The sequence below is a fragment of the Coenobita brevimanus genome, chromosome 91 (genome assembly GCF_032717465.1).
Source record: "Coenobita brevimanus isolate Jiangsu-jjx chromosome 91, ASM3271746v2, whole genome shotgun sequence".
Lineage (NCBI taxonomy): Eukaryota > Metazoa > Arthropoda > Malacostraca > Decapoda > Coenobitidae > Coenobita > Coenobita brevimanus.
This window is the reverse complement of record NC_137044.1, coordinates 4,506,145-4,533,282: the sequence shown is the minus strand read 5'-3', so window position 1 is coordinate 4,533,282 and position 27,138 is coordinate 4,506,145. Positions and strand designations below refer to the sequence as shown.

The window sequence follows — 27,138 nt, the reverse complement described above, 5'->3', positions numbered from 1 at the left end:
CGGGACCAAAATGTCCGGTAAGTGGGAAGTCCGGATAGTGGGACCCCGGACAGTACAGGGATTACTGTATGTATGTATGTATACATATATATATATATATATATATATATATATATATATATATATATATATATATATATATATATATATATATATATATATATATATATATATATATATATATATATATATATATATATATATATATATATACATATATATATATATATATATATATATATATATATATATATATATATAGTATATATGTGTAAATATTGTGGATTTGGATACCACTGCCTACAAAACTAATACAGTGGAGCACTTGATTTATGGAATGGGCGGGATATATACTGCTGGAGGACTTTCTTCAGCTCAAGTGTTACATCAGGTAGGCCTCTTGCCAGGTACCGGGTAACCCTGCTGTATCTCACACAACTCTGCTCAGGAGATCTTTTAAATGGTGTTCCATGAAATTAAGTACTGTACTGTAATTATAAGGAAAGAAAAAGTCACTGCCATACGTAATGAGCATCCTTTATTTCTGTCCACAACTGATAGTAATTCCATCAGTCTACAGTAAACCCTCAATATAACGAACCCCAATATTGCGAATTTCAGATACAGCGAACAGCCAAATCGCGACTGAACTTCTTCCGGATTTTGCGAACAAAGGTCAGTAAATGCAGGGGAAGCTCGTGAATCAGCCCACGGTGACAACAGCAACCTTTCCTTACACAGTAAGTGTACTTCAACAGCATCCCTTCCTTGCACAGTAAGTGTACTCTAACAGTACTATATAATACTGTATTATTATAGTTATTGTATTTATACAGTAGTGCACCAACTTTCGCTACAGCAGGATTCGCGGAATCCACTTTCGCGGCATGCACCAAATATTCCCTAACTTCCACTTTCGCTTGAAAAAAATCGATTTTCGCGCACAAATTTTGGGTTTGGGACAATATTTTGAACTTTGAATTTCCTGCACCGCCCGCCCGCAACCCACCGCCATCTTGAATGACGTCATGTCAACACTCTGTCCACCCATTCCCGCCATTGTGTACGAGCGTGCTAGCTCCATTGTGTTGGATTCTCACGGTTCAATGGCCTCTACTATACATGGTAGTGTGGGGAAAGGGCCTGGTGGTGTGGGGGGAGAGCCTGGTGGTGTGGGGGGAGGGCCGGGAGGCAGTGGTGGTGATAAAAAGTGGCCGGGACATTCAAAGTCGGGAGGAAAGGCCAAGGCTAAAAGAGAGTATCGTGTTGGAGTGAAGAAACGGCAGTATAATAATGAAATGAAAAGGAAAATAGTTGCATCTGAGGAGGCAGAGAGAGAGAGTGGTAGCAAGGCAGCAAGAGGTGGCGCCAATACGTCTGGCGTGGCTAAATAAGCCCGCCACGCGCCTCGGATACTTACCCCCAACATCCATTAAACACCTCAACCTGGTCTCTGTGGTATGTTTCTCCTCATATAATGTGTACTGTACAGTTTTTATTGTTTGTATCTCACAATGCAATGTACAATAGTGATTTGATGTACTGTATTGCAAGTGAAAATGAAAATCTGATGTTACTTTAGGATAACCGGGAACCAATTAGCCTTTTTGCCATAAAGACAATGCCCCAACTTTCGTTAATTCCACTTTCGCGCATTATTTTTGGACCCAATTAGGCGCGAAAATTGGTGCCCCACTGTATGTCCCTTCCTGGCACAGTAAGTGTACTGTAACAGTACTACATAATACTGTATTCTTATTATAGGTGTTGTAACTTCATACAGTATTGTATTTATATGTACAGCTTCATAAATCACTGAATCCTCCATGTAAAACTTCAGAGTGTAAGTTTAGGTTGTGCTTGTGCACGTTGGACTGAACAACTCCCCGGATATAGCGACCAAGGTTCGGTTATCCCTTGGATAATACCGACCCTCGGATGTATTGAATTATCAGATATACCGACCCACCCCTCCCCCCAATTAGTTCATTATATAGAGGGTTTACTGTGTTTGGTATATGGTGTAACATTACAAAATACCATATACCTGAATACCAAGTATAGTACTGTACTAAATATCCAACACCACTACAGCTAATACTCAGAATTTTTTTTTAAAGATGAGGTAGTATAACTCTTTCTGTAGTACCTCAGTGCTGCTGTAGTTAAAAGGAGAAAGGATGCCCCAGGAACAATTTCCCAAGGCTTTCTGCAACAGAGGAGAAGGGTAACCACATCCCAATGCCGATACAAACGAAAGGGGTTTCCAGTACTTCACTTCCACCATTTTAAATTGTCTTTTTAGAAACACAGAGAATATGTGCATATTATTTTCTGCCCCTCCATTTAACAGTGATACAAATAATAAAATTTTTACAGAAGTAATACAAATAAAATTAACAATGTGAGACATAAAATTCATATAATAACAGACAATTCCATCAAAAGTTGAAAAATGCTATGAACGGTGAAAGATTACTTAAGAGTGTTAAAAATCGAGGTTAAGCCACTCTTTCATGTAGTGACACTTAACTGCTGTTATGCTGCCAACATCATCACATTCCTTAATCAGCTGTAAGGAAAAAAATATACAATAAGCAAATACTATATGTGAGAGACAGACAAACAGTACTGAGGATCTCCTAGAAGGTGGCTAAGAATGGAAGAAAGGTCAAGGTCAGTCAGTCAGGTTGCTTGGACTTTATGTTAAGGCCAACGTGGATAAACGACAGGACCATCCTAATCATCATCCTCTCCAATGTCTTACTTCCTTCTGCTATCCCCCGAACAGGGGATGGTCATTATAAATCTGTCTCAGGGCTACTATACTCTGCCTCCAAGTTACTCTTTCCCCCATATACCTCTTTCCTTTTTACTAACATTCCTCTTCACCTTCTTTCTTATCAGTGTACTACTCCACTCTCTTCTTCCACAACACATTAGTGTCTACCACTTAATTCTGTAAATCGGCAAGCAAAAGCCATTTAACATTGGTATCGGACAGGGGGAAAATTATCCAATTATCTGAATCATACCGCAACCGGCAGAGAAATTATTAAAAAAATATAATTTTTCGTTTCACTCAATGACCTTAGACTCTTATAAGGCTTCTAATACTTACTTCACCACCTTTTTAGGTGTGAATTAAGCTTGGGATGAGGACAATGATGGTGTTTCAAAAATACAGCCATACACCAAACTGTTCATTGTACAGTATTAAACAGTACAATCATTCAACTAAAACATATGTAATACTTCATCCATCCATCCATTATCCAATCCTACGTTGCCCCATGAGAAGCGCAGGAGCCCGGGGCTAGGCAGTTGGTCCTGACATTTAAGATGAGAGTGACCAACCTCACTCATTCCTGAATGGCATTACGTGAGCAATAAACCCCAATCACCCCTGGGATATAAACCTTCACCAGCTCAATCTGATTGGAGCACAATAATTACCCACTAAACCACCAGGCGCCAAAATTTGGTTATACGGTTACCACCCAGCGTAGTAAATGGTTTTCTGGTGTACAGGAAACCATTTGGCTTGTCACCCAGTGTAGAGTTACCCACAGGCAGAAGGAAGATGAAAGAATGATGGAATGTAAGACAGAAGAGGGAGTGTAAAGTCACCTGTAGGCAGAAGGACAAGGAAAGAATGAAGTAAAGAAAGACATAAGAAAATGGAAGGAAAGGAGGGAGGAGAGGACAGAGCAGACACCCGAGAGCAGCACTACATTGAGTGAGTGGATGGTGAGTGTCCCCACCTACCACTTATTACACCATAATATTATATCACAGTGGTATATAGTGTATTTATATATTTGGAGGAAAAAAAAAAAAAATGTCTAGCTCCTGTGGCTTACAGGTAGGAACATGTGAGTCAGGAGGTTAACTGCCTTGTGTCTACTTGGCACTGAGCATTCTGCCAGTAGACAGAACTGCAGCAACTACTATGATTTTCTGCTCACTGAGCAAAGACAGCACAAGCTGGAAGTGGATCGGTTACGGTGCTCCCATGTTTGTAAAAAGAGATGGTGACATCCCCTTCAACCACATACTTTGTGTGACAAATATGGCCTTCTTCTTGCCTATGTGAAGGCAAAACTTAACCAAAGTCACTGTGGTAAGTAACTGATCTCATAGAATACATAGATAATGTGATGTAAATATTTAAATTCACCACACACTGGAATGAATGCCTCCACCTAAATTTTGACCCTGGTCAGACTTTAGGTCATGGATGCCCCACTTCTCTCTCAAATGCTACATTTCTGTCTGCAAAAGCACCCATGATCCTGGCTCAATTATGGCATATCAGATGGAAATAGGATTCCATGGGCTTGAATGATGAGTGAGTGGAAGTGTGGCCCGTTGAACTGGGCAAACTTTGGCTGTCTGGACGGTGCTACTCCTCACCCTGCCCTAGGATGGGGGAGGAGGCCCGGATGATGATGATGATGATGATGATGATGATTTTACTCATTTAGTGCATGTCCAGTGGCCAATGGCATGGCCTTTGCTATTTTGAATGTTTTGGTTGGTCTCTCATCAGTTGACTAAGCACCTACTTGCCCAAGCAATTTTTCAATCACTCTGCAGTAGGCACTACTGCCCATGGAAAAGCAAGACTGACCCCTCTCTCTCTCCCCCCCCCCCCACACACACCAGCAGGGTTTGATGAATGGCATGATTTTGGTTTAAAGTTTACTTTATATGGTGTTATGCAATAAGGTAGTTATTTTGCTTTACAAGAAAGGCAACTCAGAAGATCTTGGTAACTATCAACCTACAGTATATCAGTTCAGTGACCTGTATCGGTTACAGCATTACTGTATCTCGTTCTACAAACATCCTTCAACTCCCTCTCTAGCCCCTAAAAGGAAAGTGGTGAACTACAGGGTAATTTCAGCTTACCATCCACGATGTTCATATTTAATAAAGACTGGAGTCAAAACAAAAACAACCTTGCTTGAAGGCAAGTTTTCCCCATTTCAGGAGTTATTTCCCCAACCATTCACAGGCTAAGCATAGGTGGCATTATGGCACACCAGCATTACTCTCTCATTACAACTTGTGTAGTTCTCAATTTATCATGCAACAGGATACATGGCTGCAGTCTAACATGGGATCAACCTTATTCACAGATGCCTTTCCATCTTGTGTCTGGTGTCCAGTGCCTGATTGCATACAGTACTGAAAACCACCACCAGGAACCATGGTACCATTTGTGCAAATGTCTGATCTTAGCTTCTGCCATTTAAGATGCTTTGTGAGCAGCCTCCCAACCACTAAAAAACATGCACAGGGCTCTTGCTAACTGTCGATGGTTGCAAGCCATTTGGCTCCTAAGGCTTCAGATTTACGAGCCAAATAAATATTTAGTAGCCAAAATGACTACAGTACGAGCCGAAATATTTTATGAACAATAAATATATTTAATTATTTACACACTGTGATGAATACAATCATATAATGATGTTTTAAACATTCACAATGGTGACAAGGGAAGACTTAATAACTGATCACAACGTGCTTTTTTTTTTTCATTTAAGCGAGATTTACTTATTTTGTTGTTTATTGGGTTTTGAAGTGGATGTATTTTCTCCTCGCCAAAAGGCAATTTGCATGTCAAATTTGTTTGCCGAAGGGAAAAAATACTCGAATTTGCAAGCTGTGACTTGCCAAACAAGAGCCCTGATGCACAACTCTACTTATTTGATGGCAAGCTTTCCACAATGAGAACATTACTTACAAGTCATGTCCCACATCACTCTTTACCTAAACTGGTATTATCACATGCAGCAAACCACACTCACGTATGGGAAATAGGACTGTTCTAAAGATGATAGTGACCACAACACTTGGGGATCCTAGGTACTAAGCATAATAAAATATGTTCAGATATCAATCAATAAATCAATCTCTCTCTCTCTTTCTCTCTAGCCACAGGTTCTAAGTGTACAGTACATACAGCCCTTGAATGGCGAGTCACGAGGTGTACTGTGTTGAAACCTTAGTCATTACAACCAGTTTTTTATTATCAGTACTGTAAATCAAGACCAGGTGAGATACTAAAGCCCAAGAAAAACAAAAGTAGGCAACACTTAATACTTCTGATGCCCAATATACTGGATGTTAAAAAGTATGGAATCACATGGACAAAATACTGAATATGGCTTGTATTTGCGGAATGCATTCCATGTATCCACCATTTAACTAAAACAGAAATGCTGATGGATATCCAGTCAGCAATCACACAACCAATGATATCTGCAGTGATGGTCTTATCTCTGGGGTTACTTGAAGGTATTGGTATACGCAGAGAAAAATCGGTATTTAACATCTGTGCATCATCAACATATGTAAAAGTAATACTGCTGATACCACAGGCTATGTGACTATTAACTGGATATCTCATATGCACACCATATGTCTATCAATTACAACAGGGGAAACGTTGGAAACCTTCTGTGATAAAAGTCATTTTTAGCATTTCGTTACACAATTCCAGACTTTTCAGACACCTCTTGTAAAGACAATACTAGACTGAATCTGTATAAAGAAGTTTATGGAGCTCACCGGACAAACCCCACAAGGTATGGTCATGAAGGTGGGTGTTGGGAGGAACGATGTGACAGCTCGATACAATCTCACACCTTGCCCTCCTTCGCCTGCTGTTGATCGCTCAACCTTCCCATCATATACCAATGTGTCTAAGATCGTTTCAATGTCTTCAATACTCAGCTGAACCTGGAATGTGTGCCAGATTAATAATGAAAACCATAAGAAGGAATGTAAATTGCATTATGAATGTTCAGAGTGAAAGGTTTACGTAAGAGAAGATTTTTAGAGGAAGTCTTATGCTGCTGAATCACAGTAAATATACTCCATCCATCCATCAAATATATTTACGAAATATTGTTGCCACGATTACTTAACAGAACTTATTCAGATAATAATCATCATTACAACCCACTTCCCACATACACACAAGGTAGGGAGATCCCTAGAACAACACTCTGCCCTCACTGGACACACAAATCCAAAGAGAAAGAGGCTGCAGGTACTGGCATAATTTCCCTCCTCTGGTGCTCTAGCAGGCTGCTTACAATGTAGATTCTACGCAAATGGGTTGCCACATTACAAGCAGGGAGTATGAAGGTACAGTAGTGCTGTACGGTATCATTTCTACAGTTCTCTTCCCTTTCCCAGGGATATACAGTACAGCGTGCCCTCATTCTATGATCAGGATGTGTTTAATAAAATCTATCATGTAACAATTTCTCATATACAGAGTCTGTTATGACATGGGTTCAAATGGGAATACACTTTTGGCAAAAAGTTACCCTCAAAACAAAGTGAAAAACAAGTTTCCAACTCACCTGAGCTGCTACAGTAAACTTTCAATTATGGAGTCTGGAGTATAAAGGCCAAGCGGGTGTCAGAAGGTGACATACTGACAGAAATTGATGTAATACCCTCCCTACAATGAGGTAAACTAAAAAAGTAAGGTTCTGCATTACTGTATTTTGAAAAGGACTGAATTAAATGCCATGTTCTTAGCACCTGGGATTAAGGACCATGTGGCAAAAATTCAAAGATAATGACCTGCAATAGAACAGAAACAGGAATGGTGCAATGAAATGGTTTTTGTGCAGAAGTGGTCTAGGCACAGAAGTGATCCTGGCATTGAAGCAGTCTCGGTGCTGATGTGGTCATGGAAGTGAAGCTGTCTTGGTGTTAAAGCAGTATTGGCATTAAAGTGGTCTTGACATTGAAGCAGTTTTGATGTCAAAGAGGATTTGGCATTGAAATGGCTTGGTGAAGATGTGGCTTTGCAACGAAGTGACTTGATCGGTCAGATGGTTGAAAGCCTTGGCCCAGGAAGGGAGGAAGGGTTGACATCATATAAGTTCTTAATCCTTAAAAGACAGGAGCCCGCACATGCTGTCCAAGAGTACTAGGGCCAAAAAGATGGGTGTCCGCATATGTGGTCATGCCCCTCCGCCCCCCCACACCCCCTAACCCCCCAACCACCCACCACCACACCCACCCCCATCTCTTACCCCCAATCCCCACCCCCTACCCCCATCTCCCCCCCTACCCCTACTCTACACTCCCCAACCACCTCATCCAAAACCCCCCACCCCTACTCCTCCCCCTCCCCCCTCCCACCACCACCCCCATCCCCCCCACCACCCCCAACCCCACCCCCTCGCTATATCGCACCTGCCGATTATACCTGTCCTGAACGTATGTCACGCCATTCCGATGCTCATCTTTTAAGGGTTAAAGAATAGGTGCCCTGAAGCCAAATGTCGAACTTGATGGAAGCAAAGGGGAAAATAAGGGCTGGAAGAAACACATCTATATCAAGAAGAGAGAGAGAACAGAAGAGAGAGAGAGAGAGAGAAAAAAAAACAGTATGGAGAGAAAGATTGGAGACAAAAAGACCCCATTTAGTTGCCTTTTATGACAAGCAGGTGGAGCTGTATTTTGAATGTAAACAAGTTGAAATAAAAGACATGAAACAGATATAATTTTTTCCACACATTTAGTCTGTTTTATAACACAGCTGCCTTGTCTAGAAAGGCACTTATCATAGCAGCAGATCAAGGAATCCAAGTTTTGGTGGTAGAAGACACATCCTGCAGATGTAGCCAATGTTTGACCTCTTCTTGGACATCTTATGTAGAGTGTATTGTAAGCATAGGATTCGACACTGCTCCTTCAAGTTGGCGAAAAAATGAAGTCTGATGGTGCCAAATCAGGATTATGGGCAGGAAGGGGCAGAATTACCCAATGACAAGTGCCATGAGATTCACTGCAGCATAAACAATGTGCAGCTGGGCATTATCGTGCAATAACAACACTTCCCTGACCAACAAAGAGTGCCCATTTGTGACAAACAGCATCCTTAAGTACTGCGAGGGTGGTATGATGAGCACATTGAGTGCTGTGCTGTGAGGATTGAAATCTATCAAAGACACTCCGAGCATGTCCCAAAACACATGCCATCACTTCCCCTGACTTCTTCTTGTTTTGAATTTTTCTAGGGCAGGGGTGCCATGTGCTTCTATGTCACAGATTGGGCTTTACTCTCAAGACAATAATGGAACATCCAAGTCTCACCTCCAGCAATGATTCTACCTAAAAAATCCTCACCCTCTCCTGCATAGCACTGGAGCGCAAGCACATCTGTCAGTGCACTTATTCTGGTCATTTGTCTGCTGCCTGGGAATCCACCTGCTGCTAACCCTTCAGTAGCCTAAACACTTGAGAACGTTGCCCCATACTGTGCCATGTGAAATATATATATATATATATATATATATATATATATATATATTTTTAATGCGAGGAAGAAGGAACCAAAGGCCATGAGCCCGCAGTAACAGTTCCCTCCAAGAGAAAAACAAAATACAATAGAGAGCCAAATTCAAGATCCGATCATTTTGAGATGCCTGGACACACTACGTTTGAAAGACTGGAGATCATAGGCAGCAGGAAATACAGACAGAGGGAGACAGTTCCAGAGCTGACCTGTTGCATAAATGAAAGACTGGGAGTAATGGTTAACTCTTGCATTAGAGAGTTGGACAGAAAAGGGATGAGAGTTTGCTTCCAGACGGGTGCTACGTGCCCGTCGTAGAGGTGGAGGAATGCAAGCAGACAGTTCAGAGGAGCAGTGACCATTAAAGTAGCGATAGAAAAGAGATAAAGATGCAACAGTGCGGCGAAGAGACAGAGGTTGAAGGGAGTCAGTAAGAGGAGGAGAGTTAATGAGACAAAAAGCCTTTGACTCCACCCTATTGAGAAGAGCTGTATGTGGGGAGCCTCCCCACACATGAGAGTTGTACTCCACACAGGGGTGGATAAAACCCCTGTATAGAGTCAACAATTGTGCAGGGGTAAAGAAAGAGCGGAGTCGGCTTAGCACACCCAATCTCTTGGAAGCAGATTTTACAAGAGATGTAATATGATCTTTCCAAGATAAGTCCCGAGTAAATGAAACCCCAAGCATGTTCAGGGATGATGCAGGATTAAGCTGAATATTATTAAACATTAGTGGGTATACTTGTGGAAGATTTTGACGGGTTGATAGGTGTAAGAACTGAGTCTTAGATGCATTAAAAACAACCATATTATTTTTACCCCGGTCAGAGATACGAGCCAAGTCAGACATTAGGTGTGCCATAGCCTCATCCCTTGTTTGCTGAAGTAATTGTTGAGATGGGCGTTGCGGGAACCGAATGGAAAGGTGAAGGGTGAAGTCATCAGCGTATGAGTGGATAGGGTTAGATGTACAGCTTAGAAGATCATTGATGAATAAAAGGAAGAGAGTTGGTGATAGGACAGAGCCCTGAGGAACACCACTGTTGATAGATCTCGGAGAAGAACGATGGCCATCTACAACAGCAGCTATAGAACGACCAGAAAGGAAGCTAGCGATGAAGGCACAGATAGAAGGATAGAAACCGTAGGAGGGCAGTTTGGAAATTACTGAATCTCTGTTCCAACTGCACAACAGACACAAATCAGTCACCCCTCACCAAAGCATCAATGTCAACATGACTGCCGGAAGTGGATGGCTGCTCACTTCTCTGTTCATTCACTACGCTAACCCACCCATTTCCAAATCAACGACACCCCTTTCATTTTCTAGCTGCTGCTGAAGACAGCCACTAATCTTCTCCTACACCTATCAACAGTAACATTCCTCTCTCCTGTCACCAACTCTCTTCATTCTATTCATCAGTGACCTTCTAAGCTCTAAATCTAACTCTATCCACCCATATATTGATGATTCTACCCAACTTTCCACTCACTTCTCACAGTGTCCATCAAAGCAATTACTTCATCAAACATAGGATGTGGCTATGGCTATGGGATGTGACCTAATTTCTGACCTGGCTCATACCTCTGATTGGGGTAGAAGTAACTTTGTTTTTAATGCACCTAAAACTGTCTACATCCTTCAACCTGCCATATCATTCACAGGAATATCATTTACTCTTTAACTCCTGCTGGGGAGATTCTTTGTAAGGTACTGTAGTTTACTTCCTCAGCATCACTGTTTTACAATCAATGTAAATTTCACCTTATATGAGGTTTGCAGATTGGCCCATGGAGACCATTGTGCCCCATAAGAGGTCTGCTGCTTGGCAAGAGTTAACAACATCCAACTCAATCTCACATCATCTCTTAATATACTTGAGGTTTCATTCTCTCAGGCTTTATCATGGAAAGATCCTATTACATGTACCTCACTTGCAAAGTTTGATTCCAAGAGATTAGGTGTGCTAAGCTGACTCCAAGCCTTCTTTACCACTGCACAGCTATTGACTTCACACAGGGGTTTTATTCACCTCTGTGTTTAGTACAATTTTCATATGTTGGAGAGGTGGGGGCTCTTCACATACAGCTCATCTCAAAAGGGTGGAGTAAAAGAGTTTTCACACCATTGGCTCTCCTCCTCTAACTGACTCCCTTCAGCTTGTCTTTTCGCTGTACTGTTGCATTTTTTTTTCTTAAGCTCTTCTCAACTCTCTGCTTACAAACCCCCACCATTATGGCAGGTGCACAGCACTCATGTAGCAGCAAACTCTCACCCCTTTTCTGTCCAGCTCTCTAATGCAAGAGTAAACTGATACTCCAAGTTCTTTTACATATGCGACAGGTGAACTATGGAACTGTCTTCCTCTGTCTTTCTTTCCCTCTGCCTATGACCTCCAGTCTTTTGAATCCAATATATCCCAGGCATCTCAGAATCAACAGATCTTGAATTTGGCTCTATACATCTTTTCTTCTTCATGGAGGGAACAATCTTGCAGGCTGCTTTCCTTTAATTCCTCCTTCTTTGCATTGGAAAAAAAAAAAAAAAAAAAAAAAAAAAAAATGCATCTTCATAACATGATGACAAACTGGTACAAACTCATGATGGATTTCCACAGGCTGGATGCTTTTTGCCCTCAGAAACAAAACACAGGTCACACTGCTTCCTTTGTCCATTGGTAAGTGGACATTACCTAGGTAAACCCTACATGCAATGGCTTACAGTCCTCCTGTCTAGTGCTGGGATACCACACTAACTTGTCACCAGAATTACAGGAGGCTGCAAGCCTCACTTTCACTGGAATAAAACAACAAACCTACCTTACTTTCTGTCATACAAAGGGGTTAGTAAATTAGGAACTGACAAGGTATACAGTAACTGCAGTAATGTACACACTATTTACCTTCGTAATGCCTAAGTCTGTAATGTGCTTCAGAACCTCCTTCGATGACCCATATGATGCATTGCACACAGCTACAGGCCCCCCAGCTACTTGTCTGGCACGTACTGTCTTTTGTTCTAGAAATCTGTTTATAAAATGTATACCACTCTTATAAAAGCAAACAATTAATTTTATGAAATGCACCAAATACAGTAATATTATCTTAGACTATTTAATAATTATTCTGCTTTAATACATGAAACTTCAGTTTTACTGCATTAAAATCTGACTTCATAACTATATCAAACATTCAGTACAACAAAAGGTATTGTATATATGAGCCGTTTAGTACTCAAGGGATGAAGTCACCAAGAACTGAGATAACAAGGTCGAAAACGTCTCAATTGTTGCACTGTTGTAACTTTGACAATAATGGCTCATTTACAACATATGGGGAATGAAAATATTTCTCTGAATGTTCTCCACACACTTAAAAAAGAAAAAAAATCTAAACAATCTTGCTGAAAGATATTATTTTCCAAACAGCCAACAGTTTTGCCTATGAGTAAATAATATTACACATATATATCTAAGGACTAGATACTTAAGAAAAAATATTTAATCATTATCAGAAAAAGGCAGTTTAATAACCGACACAAATTTAATTTCTTTTAAATTAATGCAAAATAATTTTTTTTTTTTTTTTTTTTCATTAACAATGTAAATGGGTGGTCACTTTTGCCTTAACCACTTTCACCAGTTTCTTGAGGAACTCTTCGCCTATTCAGCACTGACCATAACTCATTTCTGCAAAGTTGGTATCTTTCTCCTTTCAATACTAAACTCCTCATATATATGGTAATACAGTACAGCCATGATAACTGATACTATACCTGACACTGTGCAGTATATCATTACTGGGAGTTTCTGAACTTATTGCCAAAACTGTATACAGTAGTACAGTATTTATATACTACAATGTCTAACATCTGCCCTGATTCACACTGAGTGTTTTAATAATTATGCAAAATTTGATCTATAACTGCAGATAGGTGAGAAAACAGGTCTGGCTGATGATGGCGGCAGCGGCAACAATGAGGACAATGATGATGATGTACTACAATAATGGCTCATTTACAACATACAGGGAATGAAAATATTTCTCTGCAAGTTCTCTACACACTTAAAAAAGAAAAAAAAATCTTGAGAATCTTGCTGAATCATATTATTTTTCAAATAGCCAACAGTCCGTTTCCTCCTTTAATTAGCAACTTATGCCAAGAAATGAGAGGGATAAGCAAATGCATGCCTGATGAAACTAAATCATCCAAGGGGTTCAGAGTTGCATCATGGAATGTGGGTAATTTTAAGGGCGGAGCGGGGGAAGCAGCAAAGGCAATGACTAGGAGGTGGGTGGAGGCTGGTTGTGTACAGGAAGTTAAGTATAGGGGATGATCAGCCGGCTTGACTGCTGGGTGGGACTGAAAGTACAAGCTATTTTGGCAAGGAAGTATGGATGCATATGGTGGTGGCATGGGTGTGCTGGTTGATAAAAAATGGGTGCAATGTGTCATGAATGTAATGAGTGAATTAAAGGATTATAACATACTTTCATTTACATCAGTGTATGCTCCACAGGCTGGCTTGGATTATGTGGAAAAAGATATTCTGGAATGACTTTATACATGATGTAAGTCATGTAAGGGATGATGAGATTGCTGTTTTGGGAGGGGACTTGAATGATCACATAGGTCAAGCAACTCAAGGATATGAAAGGGTACATGGGGGATGAGCTAATGGTACAAGGAATGTGGAAGGGGAAAGCATACTTGAACTTGGTGAGGCAACGAACATGATTGTTTGAAAAACACATTTTAGGAAAAGAGAGAGTAGGTTGCTTACACATGAGTCTGGGGGAAACAGTGGCCTGACTGACTATTTCCTGGTCAAGAGGACTGATAGGAGGTTGGTGAGAGATGTTAAAGTTATAGGTAGCAAAGAGTGTGTGCAGCAACACAAATTACCGATATGTAACAAGGTCCTTAAGGAGCAGGTAGTGAAGAATAGGACGTATGCACCCAGGAGGAAAATACGGAAGCTGAGAAAGCAAGCGGTGAGGGATGCCTTCTATTCCGTGATAAGCAGAGTTATGGAAAAACAGGGAGCTGCTGCCAAGTGTTAATGAACAGAATAGAGCTCTCAAGAACAATCTCCTGAGAGTTACTGATTCAGTGTGTGAATAGACAAAGGTCCCTCCAAGAAATAAGGTAACATGGAGGTGGGATGAGCGTGTAGAAGCCGCAGTTAAAGAGAAAAGAATGCTTTTCTGGGAATGGAAAAGGGGTGGTAACTGGAAGGAATATTTGGCTGCCAAGCATAGGGCAAGAAAGGAGGTATACAGGGAAAAATTTATGTTCCAGAGACTTTTACTAAGTAACCTAAATAGTGCTGAAAGGAAGACTGTAGTATTTAAGGTGGCAAATCAGACAAGGAGAGAAAACAGGGATATCCTAAGTGAGCAGTATGTGAATAATGATGAGGGAAAGGTAATGGTGGACAGTAAGGATATTAAAGATGCCTGGAGAAAGCATTATAAATGGATGCTGAATGAGGAGTTTGGAACAGGGAAGGTTTGTCACTGGATCAAGTGTTTGACCCTTGGCCTTTGATGGTGGTGCTACCACTGTGTGCTGGGCAACAAACACAATGCAGTTAAAGAAAGTGGCAGGTGTGTCTGAGTTGACTGCTGAAATGCTTAAGGTTTCAGGAGAAACAGGTGTAGGTTTAGTTCCTGATTGGATAAATGCAATTATATATGAGTGTGCTGTCCCAAACAACTGGTTGAAGAGAACGACTGTAAATGTGTAAAAGGAGAAATGTGATGCCCTGGAAAAACAGGAAATTATAGAGGCATAAAACTTTTGGAGCAGATAATGAAGGTAATGGAGACAGTCCCAGAAAGTATGATTAGGGAAAGGGTGAAAAACGACGAGATGCACTGTGGGTTTATGATGCCATATTCATTGTCCACCAGCCATGTGAAAAATACATAAGAAAGAAAATGGAACAGTACACCATTTTTGTTAATTTGGAGAAGGCCTTTGACAGAGTCCCTGGGGAGGAGGTGAAGTAGGCAATGATAAACTTTGAGACTGACGAGTGGCTGGTAAGAGTGGTTATAACTATGTATGTGGGTGGTCGAACCCTGGTGAGAGTGAATGGGGATTCAATTGATATGTTTTCCTTGAATGTAGGCAAGCATCAAGGGTCAGTCTTGAGTCCCTTATTGTTTGACATGGTGCTTGAAACTCTCTCACATGACCTAAGAAATGGAATCCCATGGGAGTCATTGTATGCTGATGACCTGGTGCTGACTGCAGAGAATGAGAGGCAGAGAGAAGATTTACGAAGTGGAAAGATGAAATGGGGCACAAGGGTTTGAGAGTAAATGTTGAATAAACAAAAGTGATGATATCTAGGGATGGTGGTGGTACTGTCAATGCAGAGGGAGAGTGGCCATTGCAGTTTGCCACATGGGTGTGGGAAGGGGGAGAATGGCCATGTGCAGTTTGCCACAAGGGTGTGCGAAGTAACTCCATCTTGAGCAGTATTTGTGATATGTAAGTGCGTGAGAGACTTATCTATCTATCTATGGCCAAATGCCATAATCCCGTAAGAGGTGGCCGTTTGTCTTTGAGTTAGTGGTTTTACGGGCAGGGGCACTAACCCTCCACCAATCCACTAGCTGAGATGTAGGGAACATGTATGGGTTGGCTATATGGATGCCACCCAGCGTCGTTAATGGTTTCCAGGCTTACAGGAAACCATTAGGCTTGTCACTCAATGTAAAGCCAAATGAAAAGGAAAGAAGAGTAATAAAAAGTGACAGGAAAGATGATGGAAATAGGAAGACAAGAGCAGACACACAAAAAGAATGAGAAAGGGGAAGGAAGAAGTAGGCAGCACTAAATCAAGACAGTGGATGACGGTTGTGTGTGCGGCGTGTTAGGGAGAGCACATAGAGACTGTCAGGTGTGAAAGGACTGTGTGTAGTGAGTTTTAAGCCAGGTACCCCTTTTTTGGGAAGGGCTAAGGCGTTGCCCCTGGGTAGAGGACTTTGGTTTGGAGCGTGTAGCATTTTATGACCGGATGCCCTTCCTGATGTCTACCAATGACCCTTGGGTGGATTCGATCCTCCGACCCTACGGTCAGAGCAGAGCACTCTAACCCACTGAGCCACGGCTGCTATGTGTGTGGAAGAGTTTTTTATATTTGGGTGATATGTTATGTGCTGGAAGTGGGGCTGGTAAGAAGTGGTAGGAGGAAGTTTATGGGGCCTGTTGCCTCTCCTGACAATAAGATAGCTCTCCCTCTGTGCTAAGGGATCTTTGTATGTGGCATGTGTTAGGAGTGTAATGCTGTATGGTTGTGAGGTCTGAGCAGTAAAGGAAGAGGATATCTGTAAGCTCAAACGTACAGAAATGAAAATGATTAGACAGATGTGTAGTGTGTCCTTGAATATGAGGTCTGTGGGGGCTAGGTTTACAACTGAAGAGTTGAGAGGAAAGATAAGACTGGAGTGTATTTGTGATGTGATGAAAAGGGGCAGACTCAGATGATCTGGGCATGTGGAGAGGATGGAGGACGACAACTGGGTGTGGAAAATGAGAAGTGTGAATGTCAGGTTAGGGTTGCGAAAGCCAGACTGAAAAAGACCTGTGATGAGGTTATAGAGGGTGATGTCAAGGATGAGAGACTGAATAGGAAGGCTGCCAAGGATCAAGCAATGTGGGGAGCCATTATCAGGGGACCAGGGCCAATGCTTGCAAGCAAGCTGAAGCATTCATAAACAATATGACCGATACAATACAAACTTCTTGGACAAACGAAAAGAAGTATAATATATAATAACCACAATAAAATAGCAGAAATTAATGTGCTTAGACCATAACCTTCTTAGAATAGCAAACAGATGGACAATCAGGGTAAGTAAATGGCAACCCACAGATGGAAGTGCATGGAAGAGGTAGAAAGAGAATAAAATGGAGATGAAATTCAGAGATTTCTTGGGACTGAATAAAACAGATTAACAGCCAAAGCATCAGAGAGAAAATGACAGGAAAGGCCTTCCTGCACTGGACTGTCTAAGGATGATGATGACGACGAGGACTTCCATAAGCCTACTTCACTTTATTTACAAAGCCTCCAAAATATTTGCATGCATTGGCCTTGGTCTCCTAATGGCGGCTCTCCACACTTCTCAATCTCAAGCAGCCTCTCTATCCCTGAGGCTATAGTCAATGACTTCATCCCAAGTATTTTTCGGTCTGTCTCACACTATAGTACTCTACCCTCAATGTTCATACCTCTCATCCTTTGCATCCAGTTGTCATCCTCTCTATCTTCACATGCCCACATCACCTCAATCTACCCTTTCTCATGACATCACTAATACATTCAGGTGCCATCCTTCCCCTCAACTCTTCATTTGCAATGCTACTTAAACTACAGTATCCCTCCATTCAATGGGGATACACTTATCAACCATTACTTTTATTTTTCACTGATAATATTAAAAATCATTCAGAACTGTAAATGTGAAAAGCAAAAGCACTGTTCCTCATGTCCCTATGTCCCATGGGAGGAAATATGGGACTCTATGTTGCCGTTCTTTTTCCCTCCCCTAAGAACATCTGTTAAAAGAATACTTGTCTTGCACATCCTCTCATGTTCAACAACGTTTCATATACATATTTCTAACTATATTCCTCCGGCTGGCATCAAAGTGAAGTCAATCCCCAATACTTTCTTATGTCTGTTACACAGCTTGCAGACCAGGACTGTGGAGTTGGTGATAATATTTCCCGACTCGGACTCTGGAAACTTTACAAGTACGACTCAGACTCCAGAAATTTTGCTAGTATGACTCCGACTCCAGTAATTTAACAAGTACAGCTCGAACTTCACAAATTTTACCAGTACGACTCCGACTCCACAAATTTTACAAATACAACTCTGACTCCAGAAATTTTACAAGTACGAAACTCCAACTATTATATTGTACTAATAATACTGCACATGGACATGATGCAGGTAACTGAATAATATTCATGAATTCTGATAGATGCAATTCTGAAATCTTTATTTTAAATTTTTTACTTACAGTGCTTGCATAATAGTGGTAGGTGGTGGCGACCATCATCCACTCACTTGATGTAGTGCTGCCTACTTCTTCCTTAGCCTTTATCTTTTTTTTCTTTTTTTTTTTTCTTTTTTTTTTTTCAGGTGGCTTTACATTCAGTGACAAGCTAAATGGTTTCCTGTCAACCAAAAACCATTTACAATGCTGGGTGGTAACCATATAACCAAACCATACATGCTCCCTACGTGCCAACAAGTGGGTTGGTGGAGGGTCTGTGCCCCTCCCCGTAAAACAAATAACTCAAAAATCAATGGCCACCCCTTACAGGATTATGGCGTCTGGCAATAGATAGATAGATAGCTTGCATAATAACAAATACACATGGTTGTAAAATAAACTGTATTAAGTATTAAAAAGATATGAATAATACCATTTCAGAACCAAAGACCTCGGAGTTGCAGTGGTGGGAATTTTACCAACTCCAACTTCAACCAAAAACAGACGACCCCACAACTCCACAACCCTGTTGCAGACATCATTAAAACAGGATGCTCAGATCACATACAAGCCTTAAGGCCTAGCATCAACGTTTTACCAACACCTAAAAAATCTGTTTGTTGGCATATACAGTATTTTCTCATAACTCAGAGTGTAAGGTTGTCAAGTGTTCAAGTGTAAGTTGTAAGTTTCTCAAGTTCTTTGCATGTTATAGCAAAGACAAAGGGGGGAAAGTAAACTATTTCACAAAAAAATAAGTGCAACAGTACTTCACAACCTCACCTCCAACACTGTTGATTAAGGATATCCACAAACTCTGAGTCGAAGTGTTGGTCTGAGTACCAGGCTCCTCCCGTTAGTGAGCGATCTGGTTCCAGTTCATACAGTAGGTATGTCTTCTTCTTGGGGGCCTGCATAGGAACCAACAGCATATGTAAGTCTCTTAATACCACTTCAATGATGTCCTGCCATCTTGACCATCAAAATCAATACAACTGTTCTCCAAGTTACTACAGTGTTCAACCAATGGGCAGCCAATTATACAGCCTGGGAGATCTCACCTACATTGCAGTGGATACAATTGGCTGGTATTAGTCAGAATAAAACAATCAGATGTACTAGGCAGAAGTTATTGAGATCATTATTATTCTCTAGAGCCTGGGGACATCTCATTCATCTTTTTTCATTCATCATCCAACCCTGTGCTGCCCTATGAGGTGCATAACAGCCCGAGCCTAAGCAAGTTGGTCCTGACATTTATGATGAGTGACCAGTCTTACTCATCCCTGAGTGGCACTATGTGAACAGTAAGCCCCAACCACCCTTGGATATAAACCTGCACTAGGTCAATCCGACTGGCGCACCTTAATTGCCCACTAAACCACCAGGCGTCATAATTTGGTTTTATGGTGACCACCCAGCATAGTAAATGGTTTCCTGGCGTAAGAAACTCTTTGGCTTGTCACTCAGTGTTACCCATAGGCAGAAGGAAGAGGATACAATGAAGGAAAGAAAGACAGAAGAGGGAGTGTTGAATCACTCGAAGCAGAAAGTGAGAGGAAAGAATGAAGGAAAGAAACACAGAAGATGAAGGAAGGAAGAGAGGAAAGGGCAGTCACCCAGGAGAAGCACTGCATCAACTGAGTGGGTGGTGAGCCTGTCATAATACAATAAATATCACATAGCTACTACCATGAAGGAGTTATTGAAACTGTTCCTAACCCTTACAGCCTAGGCACATCTAAAAAAAAAAAAAAAAAAAAAAAAAAAAAAAAGGCATTAGCCAGATGAAAACAAAAGACATCCTGTGTTGAAGTGGTTGTATAAAGCACTAGCCATTTCTTTCATATTGAATACTAATATGCATTCACTTTATTAGTTAAGACCGGTTCACACGAGCAAAATCGCGGTCGTTTTTTGCCGGAATTTGCTTCCCGGTAGAAATTCCGGCAGCTTTTTTCGCTGGTATGGAGAGACCGACACGTCGGTCTTTTTTTGCCGGAATCGGGAAAAGAAGCCGGGCCGATTTAAATGGAAGCACCGAACAAGGCAAAGCTCTGGGAACGAAGACGAAGACGACATCTTGTTTACACTACTACCACAACTAATCTCACTTTAGCGTTCATTCCAGTGTGGGTGTATCTGATATAAGCTTGAGTATAAAAGTATGATTATTTAAATATGAGTTAAAGGTAAAGGAATCTTGTACATGATTTATTCTTAAGAAAATTTATGCATTCGGCCCCTGAAGCCCCCGGAAAGCTGAGTGGCAGTAAAGGCCTATTCACAGGAGCTAAATCGCGGCCGTGAGGGCTCATCTTGAAGTTGGAAAAGTGCAAGAGCTGCACACCTACTATGAGTACGGTGGTCCATCTTTGTATACACTGTTGTCGCGTTCCTGCCTCTGCAGTCCCAGTACGTGTGAACACCTTTCCGGGAGAAATGCCGAAAATCGGCATTTTTTTCCCCGCAAATCAGCGAAAAAAAACGGCCACGATTCAGCTCGTGTGAACCGGCCTTTATACTTCAGCAGTTCTTCCTCCACTCAGGAGACTACTTCAGCAAATTTTCTTATTTCACTGACTGAAAAGTGCAACAAGTTACAGAATCAAGAATTTACAGTACAGTACCATGATTCAAAATCTGTAATGAGAAGAATATTCTGACACAGGCAGCTTTAAATTAATATAATTCAATTTACAGAGGTAAATGCTAATGTAAGGTACTGACAACCTATCATTTCACAGCACATTCTACCCAGTATGTAATAAGAAAGTGGAGTGTTAGATGAAAACTGTTCCTAAGTTGATATATAGCATTACTGTGAAAAGTACAGTGTACTCTCAATTATCTGTTGTAATTCAGCCATGCCCTACGCTGAATAGTGAAATGCCGAATATCGCACACTATCCCCCCATCGGCTCAACATCCAGTGTCGAGCTGGATATTGTGTTACTATTCATCTCAATCCTCTATCCTAAAAACTATCCCATGAGTAAGAGATGAAAACTATGCATAAAACTCAACAGAGTAATAATACAGTACAGTATTACAGTGCACAGTGTACTACAGTATGCACTCACCAAGAGTTGGCATCAACAGAGGGTAGAGCTGTACACTGTGCAGTACAGTACAGTGCACTTAATGGTCTAGTGGTGAATGGCTCCCTCAAAGACTATTCTACTTCCACCATCTCAGGCTCAATCTCCACCAAGGGTGTTGGAGTAGGTAGCAGAGATGGAGTGGCAGAGGGTATCAGGTGCAGCTCCAATAAGGCCTTCAACTGAGGCAAGACCTCAGGTGGAGACACCAAAGTTGGGGCTGAAAGTGGTGCCAGAGCTGAGATGAATAAATGGCCATGGTGGTGCCTGGCTGGGGTAAACGATGCCAATGTGAGGCAGTACAGGGCTGGGGTGACAATGATGAGTATGAGGAGGTTGAAGGCTGGGTCGACAGAGGACGATGTGAGGAGGTCGAGGGCTGTGGCAACGAAGTGTTGGCTGCCATCACAGGACGGAAAAAGGACGTTATGGAGGACAGCTTGGGAATCCTTCTCGACTGCAACTTTATCACATTCTCATGGCCCTGTCACAGGTACAAGGCCATGGCATCGTTAAACATGGGGTGTCGATTAGGATGCTCACAGTAGTTAAGAAGGATGTCCACTGCATCATGAACCTCCTGGGGCCTTTGGATTTCTGCCACTTCATCATCATTGTCCTCCTCTTCCTCCTCCCCTTCATCCTTGGTGCCTCCTGCAGTCACAGACTCCACAATCGGTTTGACAGAGTCCGGTACCAGGGGTCTCCCTCGTCCACTTCCAACCAATCGTGGATGGTGTCCTCAGTCATCTCTTCTCCTGGTGCTTCCATACACCAGACTACTGTAAGTCCTGAACTTCAGAGCAGGCCAAATCAGCAATGGTCTCTTCACTCATAAGGAGCTTGTTCCAACCAAGCTCAAACGTGAGTAGAGGAGTTCCCTCCAAGCCTGTGCCCAGTTGTAGACTGCAGACTTGAGGGAATACCGCTTGAGGTTGACCAAGGTCCTCTTCCCCCTATTGTCCACACCTTGGGCTGCCTCCTCCTCGTCCTCAAGTGCAACCATCATGTCCTCCATGAACCTCTTCTGGTACAGCCGCTTCGTTGCTATAATAATACCATGGTCCATGGGTTACAAGATTAAAGTCAAATTAAGGAGCAAGAACATGACCCCAATATGCCCTCCATCTCAAATCAACTCCTTCTCAGAAGGATGGGCATGAGTACTGTCAAGGAGCAACAGAGACTTCACTTAGTCACGGGCAAAGCCAAGAATCTCCGTTTCATAACAGATAATCTGCTTCACAGCAGGATAGTAAAACCAATCTGCAAACTGGCATGGCACAAGTAAGGACAGAATGTGCAGTGTTAAACAATTACAGGCATACCCCTGTTTAACGATCTAATTGGTTAGGTAAAACCCCATCATTAGGCGGGGTATCGTATATCGGGGCACTTTTAACATGTATTTCAATGTGGACCATTTACTACCCTTGGGTTTCCCCCTAAACCAAGTCCATAATGCCCCCAGATGAGCCAAAAAACAGGTTTAACCCTTAAAGTACGCAATTTGCTCAGCAGGTCTGTCCCTCCAGCCGCAAAACAGGCTCGATTTTTTTACTTGCTCCAAGAAAAAAATTTTTCTTCCACATTTCAAGAGACTGAATTTACACACCTGAAAATGTAGGTTTCAGCCAGACTGACCGAACAGTTATCGCACAATCACCTGTCAAAGATGCAAAAAAGTTACCAATCCCCCATGAGCGAAAAGATATATATATTTTTTTTAATGCGTGGAAGAAGGAACTAAAGGATGCGAGCCCGTAAATATTTTTCCTTCCAAAAGAAAAACAAAGTACAAGAGAGACCCAAATTCAAGATCCAATCATTTCGAGATGCCTGGACACACTGCGTTTGAAAGACTGGAGATCATAGGAAGCAGGAAATACAGACAGAGGGAGACAGTTCCAGAGCTGACCTGTTGCATAAATGAAGGACTGGGAATAACAGTTAACACTTGCATTAGACAGTTGGACAGAAAAGGGATGAGAGTTTGCTGCTAGATGGGTGCTATGCGCCCATCGTTGAGGTGGGGGAATGCATGCAGACAGTTCAGAGGAGCAGTGACCATTGAAGTAGATATAGAAAATGCATTATTTACGGTAAATAATTATAAATACATAACTAATGTCAATGTGAAGTGTTCCCTAGGCATGAAATGTCAGTCTGGTATACGCTCACAGCAACAAAACAAGCCAGGCAAAAAGTGGAGGTAGAGTGTGTGTGGCTGGAGGGGGGAGGAGGATGGAGGGACAGGGGAGGAGGGAGAGGGGAAAAGGGTTGCTATGCACACACTGCTGTAGGGGGTATGTTGGGGTATGGCTGGTTGGGAGGGGACAATGTGGAGATGATGCAATGGGGCTGAGGGAGGTAAAGTGACGGTGGTGGTGGGGGTTCCTTCTCTCCAACCTTAGGGGGCCAATCATGCCATACCACCCCAGACACTCTAGCTCTCATTGGTCTGATCCCATATACATCACCAAAGGGGCGGAATTACCCTCCCCCAGTTTTTTGTGTGACTTTATCGATTGTGCAGGATAGGCTGGTGTGTCAAATTACACAAAAGCACGCTCATGCGGCATAGGTCTTTAGGGGTTAAAGGCAATCTAAATTGCCTAACAGCTGTCAAGGAAGCTAACCTAAGCCTAACACCTGTAAATAACTCACTAAAACCAACAAATCAAATCTAAATATCATCAAATATAAATCTGGAAAAAATCAAGCTTGGTAAACTGTACCCCAAAATGACAATGTTAACCTTACCTATGGCTGAAACATATTAATCAATGCCTAAAAACAGTTGATAAATCAACCTAAACACACAGTTTTAGTCTAAAATATCATCAAAATCGGTAAGAAAAATCAAAACCCATCGTTAAACTGGGGTTAGGCCATCATTAGGCAGGGTGTGGTGCAATTTCTACCCCCATCGTTAAGCCAGGGTATCGCATCTAGGGGTATCGTATATCGAGGTATTACTGTATAATTCACAGTGCAAAGGATTAAGTGCAGCACAATACAGGATTACCGTACGTGCTTCAAGGGCACTTTCACCACTGTCAGAGCCTTAGAGGAGGTGGGTTAATCTTCGTGACGGCCATGGACATGTTGTAAGTACCCTCTACACTGCTAAATATTTTCCATACTCACTTCTAATTCCTCATTTTCTGGTTCCTTTTCATCTATTTCATGCTTTCTGTCCCTTATTTGTGTGAACTGGGTCTTAAACAGGTGCTGTGCATGTCCAGTGGGGAGTTATTTAGGTGGCTTTCAAAGTTAGGTTGGGTTAGGGTCAATAAGTACCTGTCCAGGGGGCATTTTCCCAAGTCTCGGACATGCCTTTGGCTATATTACGTCAGATCTTGGAGGGATTACTGTATTAGGTAACATGATCCTCTTTTCACATTTCTCTCTTCTCTCTTTTCTTGTATGGATATTTTTGTGGTAGGTGGGGGTGCCCATCATCCAACCACTTAATGTAGCACTACTCTATTTCAGGGCACTGGTAGCTCTACACTGAGTGGCAAGCCAAAAGATTTCCTGAAAACAGGGAAATAATTTACAACACTGGGTGGTAACCTTATAACCAACTAACATGTGTTCCCTACGTGACAAGTGGATTGGCGGATGGTTAGTGCCCCTCCCCAGAAAACAACTAAAATTACAAACAAGAAGCCAAGGACCAGGATTGGCCAACAGGTGATGACTACAGACTGAACAAAGGACATGGTACAGATTGCGACATGGAATGTAAGGGGTGCAAATGATGATGTGAAAGAGAGAGGGATTGTCCAGGTGCTTGAGGGCGCAAATGTGGACATACGTGGAATAACTAGGAAATGGAGAGGTGACAGAGAAGTATGGATGGGATATACAGTATGCATGGAGTAGATAAGCAAAAGAAGGAGTATGTATTGTTGTGTGCAAGATATGGAAGGAGAATATATGAGAGTATGGATCAGTTGGCTCAGGGATTGTGTGGGTAAGACTGAAAGTAGGACTACAAATGTGTGTATGCACCAACAAAAGATCATGCAAGTAGAGTGAAAGAAGAGTTCTGGGCGAATGTGGAAGCATGCATGGGAAAGTTTGAAAGGAAAGAGAGAGTGCTTTTGACTGGAGATACTCGTATGAATGGAGAAGTAGGCAATGCGAAGGTGAATGGAGTAGTTGGTGAGTGGAGTGTGCATGCAGAAGTGGATAAGAATGGCAGTGCTTTAGTGGACATTTGTGTGGGGAGAGGGTTGGTGATAGCTAATACCCTCATTAGGCACAAAATGATCCACAGGTATATGTGGCGAGTGATGAGAAGGGTGGGTGGTGAACTGAATGAACAAGAGGCAATGATTGATAATGTGTGTATAGATGACAGAATGAAAAGGTGTGAAATGGATGGAAGAGCATACAGAGGTTGGGAGAGTGGACTTTCTGACCACCACTCAGTGGTGATGAAAGTCAAGGTTCATATGAAATGGCGGAACAGAAGGAAGGAAGGACAAAAGGAAATAGTCCATACAATGAGGGTAAAAAGGTTGCATGAGGATGGAAAAAATGCAGAATATAAGAGAGAAGTGGAGGACTGACTGGATAAATATGATTTGGAGCAGACAAAGGAGGTGGAAGGTGTATGCAAGATAATTCATAGAAGACATCTGTGCAGCATGTGAGGTGGTGTGTGGGCCGAAGAGAAGAAGAAAAGGGGGTGCAAGGAACAGCATGGTGGAATGAAGAGGCGAGCCATGCCATGGCACAAAAGAAGAATGCATATAGAGAGTGGATGGGAAGCAGGGGTGTGGAGGATGCTGAGATGGAGGAGAGAGTTATATATACAAAGGAGGAGAGAGGTGAAAAGGTTAGTAAGTGAGAGTAAGAAGAGTGGATGAGGAATTTGGAAGGAATTTGAGTGTAAAGAGGAGGGAATGTAAGAAAATGTTTTGGATAGAGGCAAAAAGAGTTTGACTAGGTGATAAAGAAGTTAATCGGGAAGTGAATGATAAAAATGGTAGATTGCTAATGGAGAAGGAAGAAAAATTGAGCAGATGGAGAGATCACTTTATGGAACTGTCAAACATAGAGAATGAAAGTGATACAAGTATAAGTGGATGGAGAATGGCTGGGAGAAGGACGGAGGTGAGAAATGCGGAAGAAATCACTACGATGGAAGTAGTGGAAGCAATGAAGAAAGTTAAAATGGGATAAGCCTCAGGAATTGATGGAGCATGTGGTGAAATGCTGAAGCATGGGGGAGAGATAAGTAAGATGTTCAGATTGGTCTGGGAGGAAGGTTGAGTTCCTGGTAGAGTCCCAAAGGATTGGAAGTCTGGTATAATTATTCCCCTGTACAAAAAAAGAGAGGAAAAAGAAGTGTGTGGTAATCATAGGGGCATTTTTCTTCAGAGTGTAATAGGAAAAGTATATGGTAGGATACTTATTGACAAAGCTGGGGAAATAACAAAGGAATCAGCTGGAGAACAACAGGCAGGTTTTAGGACAGGAAGAGGTTGTGTAGATTAGATATTCATTCTCGGGTCTTTAGTGGAAAAGTTTCTGAAGATGGGGAAGAAATTATGCGGCCTTCATGGATTTCGAGAAATCATGTGAAAAGGTGGACACACAAGGAATGTGGAAAATATTACGAATATATGGAGTAAATACTGCTCGAAGTTTCTGAATGTCGTGA

General features: G+C 41.9%; 1 protein-coding gene across 1 annotated transcript in view; it reads right to left on the bottom strand.

Annotated features, from left to right (window-relative positions):
- Positions 1–1,628: 1,628 nt before the first annotated feature.
- Positions 1,629–27,138, bottom strand: part of Polr3F (RNA polymerase III subunit F) — a 46,021-nt gene continuing 20,511 nt past the window's right edge. The window contains exons 5-8 of the mRNA XM_080281745.1: positions 19,141–19,268; positions 12,240–12,363; positions 6,580–6,750; positions 1,629–2,572 (exon numbers count right to left, since the gene is read on the bottom strand). Of these exons, the coding sequence (XP_080137871.1) occupies positions 2,489–2,572; positions 6,580–6,750; positions 12,240–12,363; positions 19,141–19,268 (507 nt within the window). The 3' untranslated portion in view covers positions 1,629–2,488. The remainder of the gene's footprint in view (positions 2,573–6,579; positions 6,751–12,239; positions 12,364–19,140; positions 19,269–27,138) is intronic.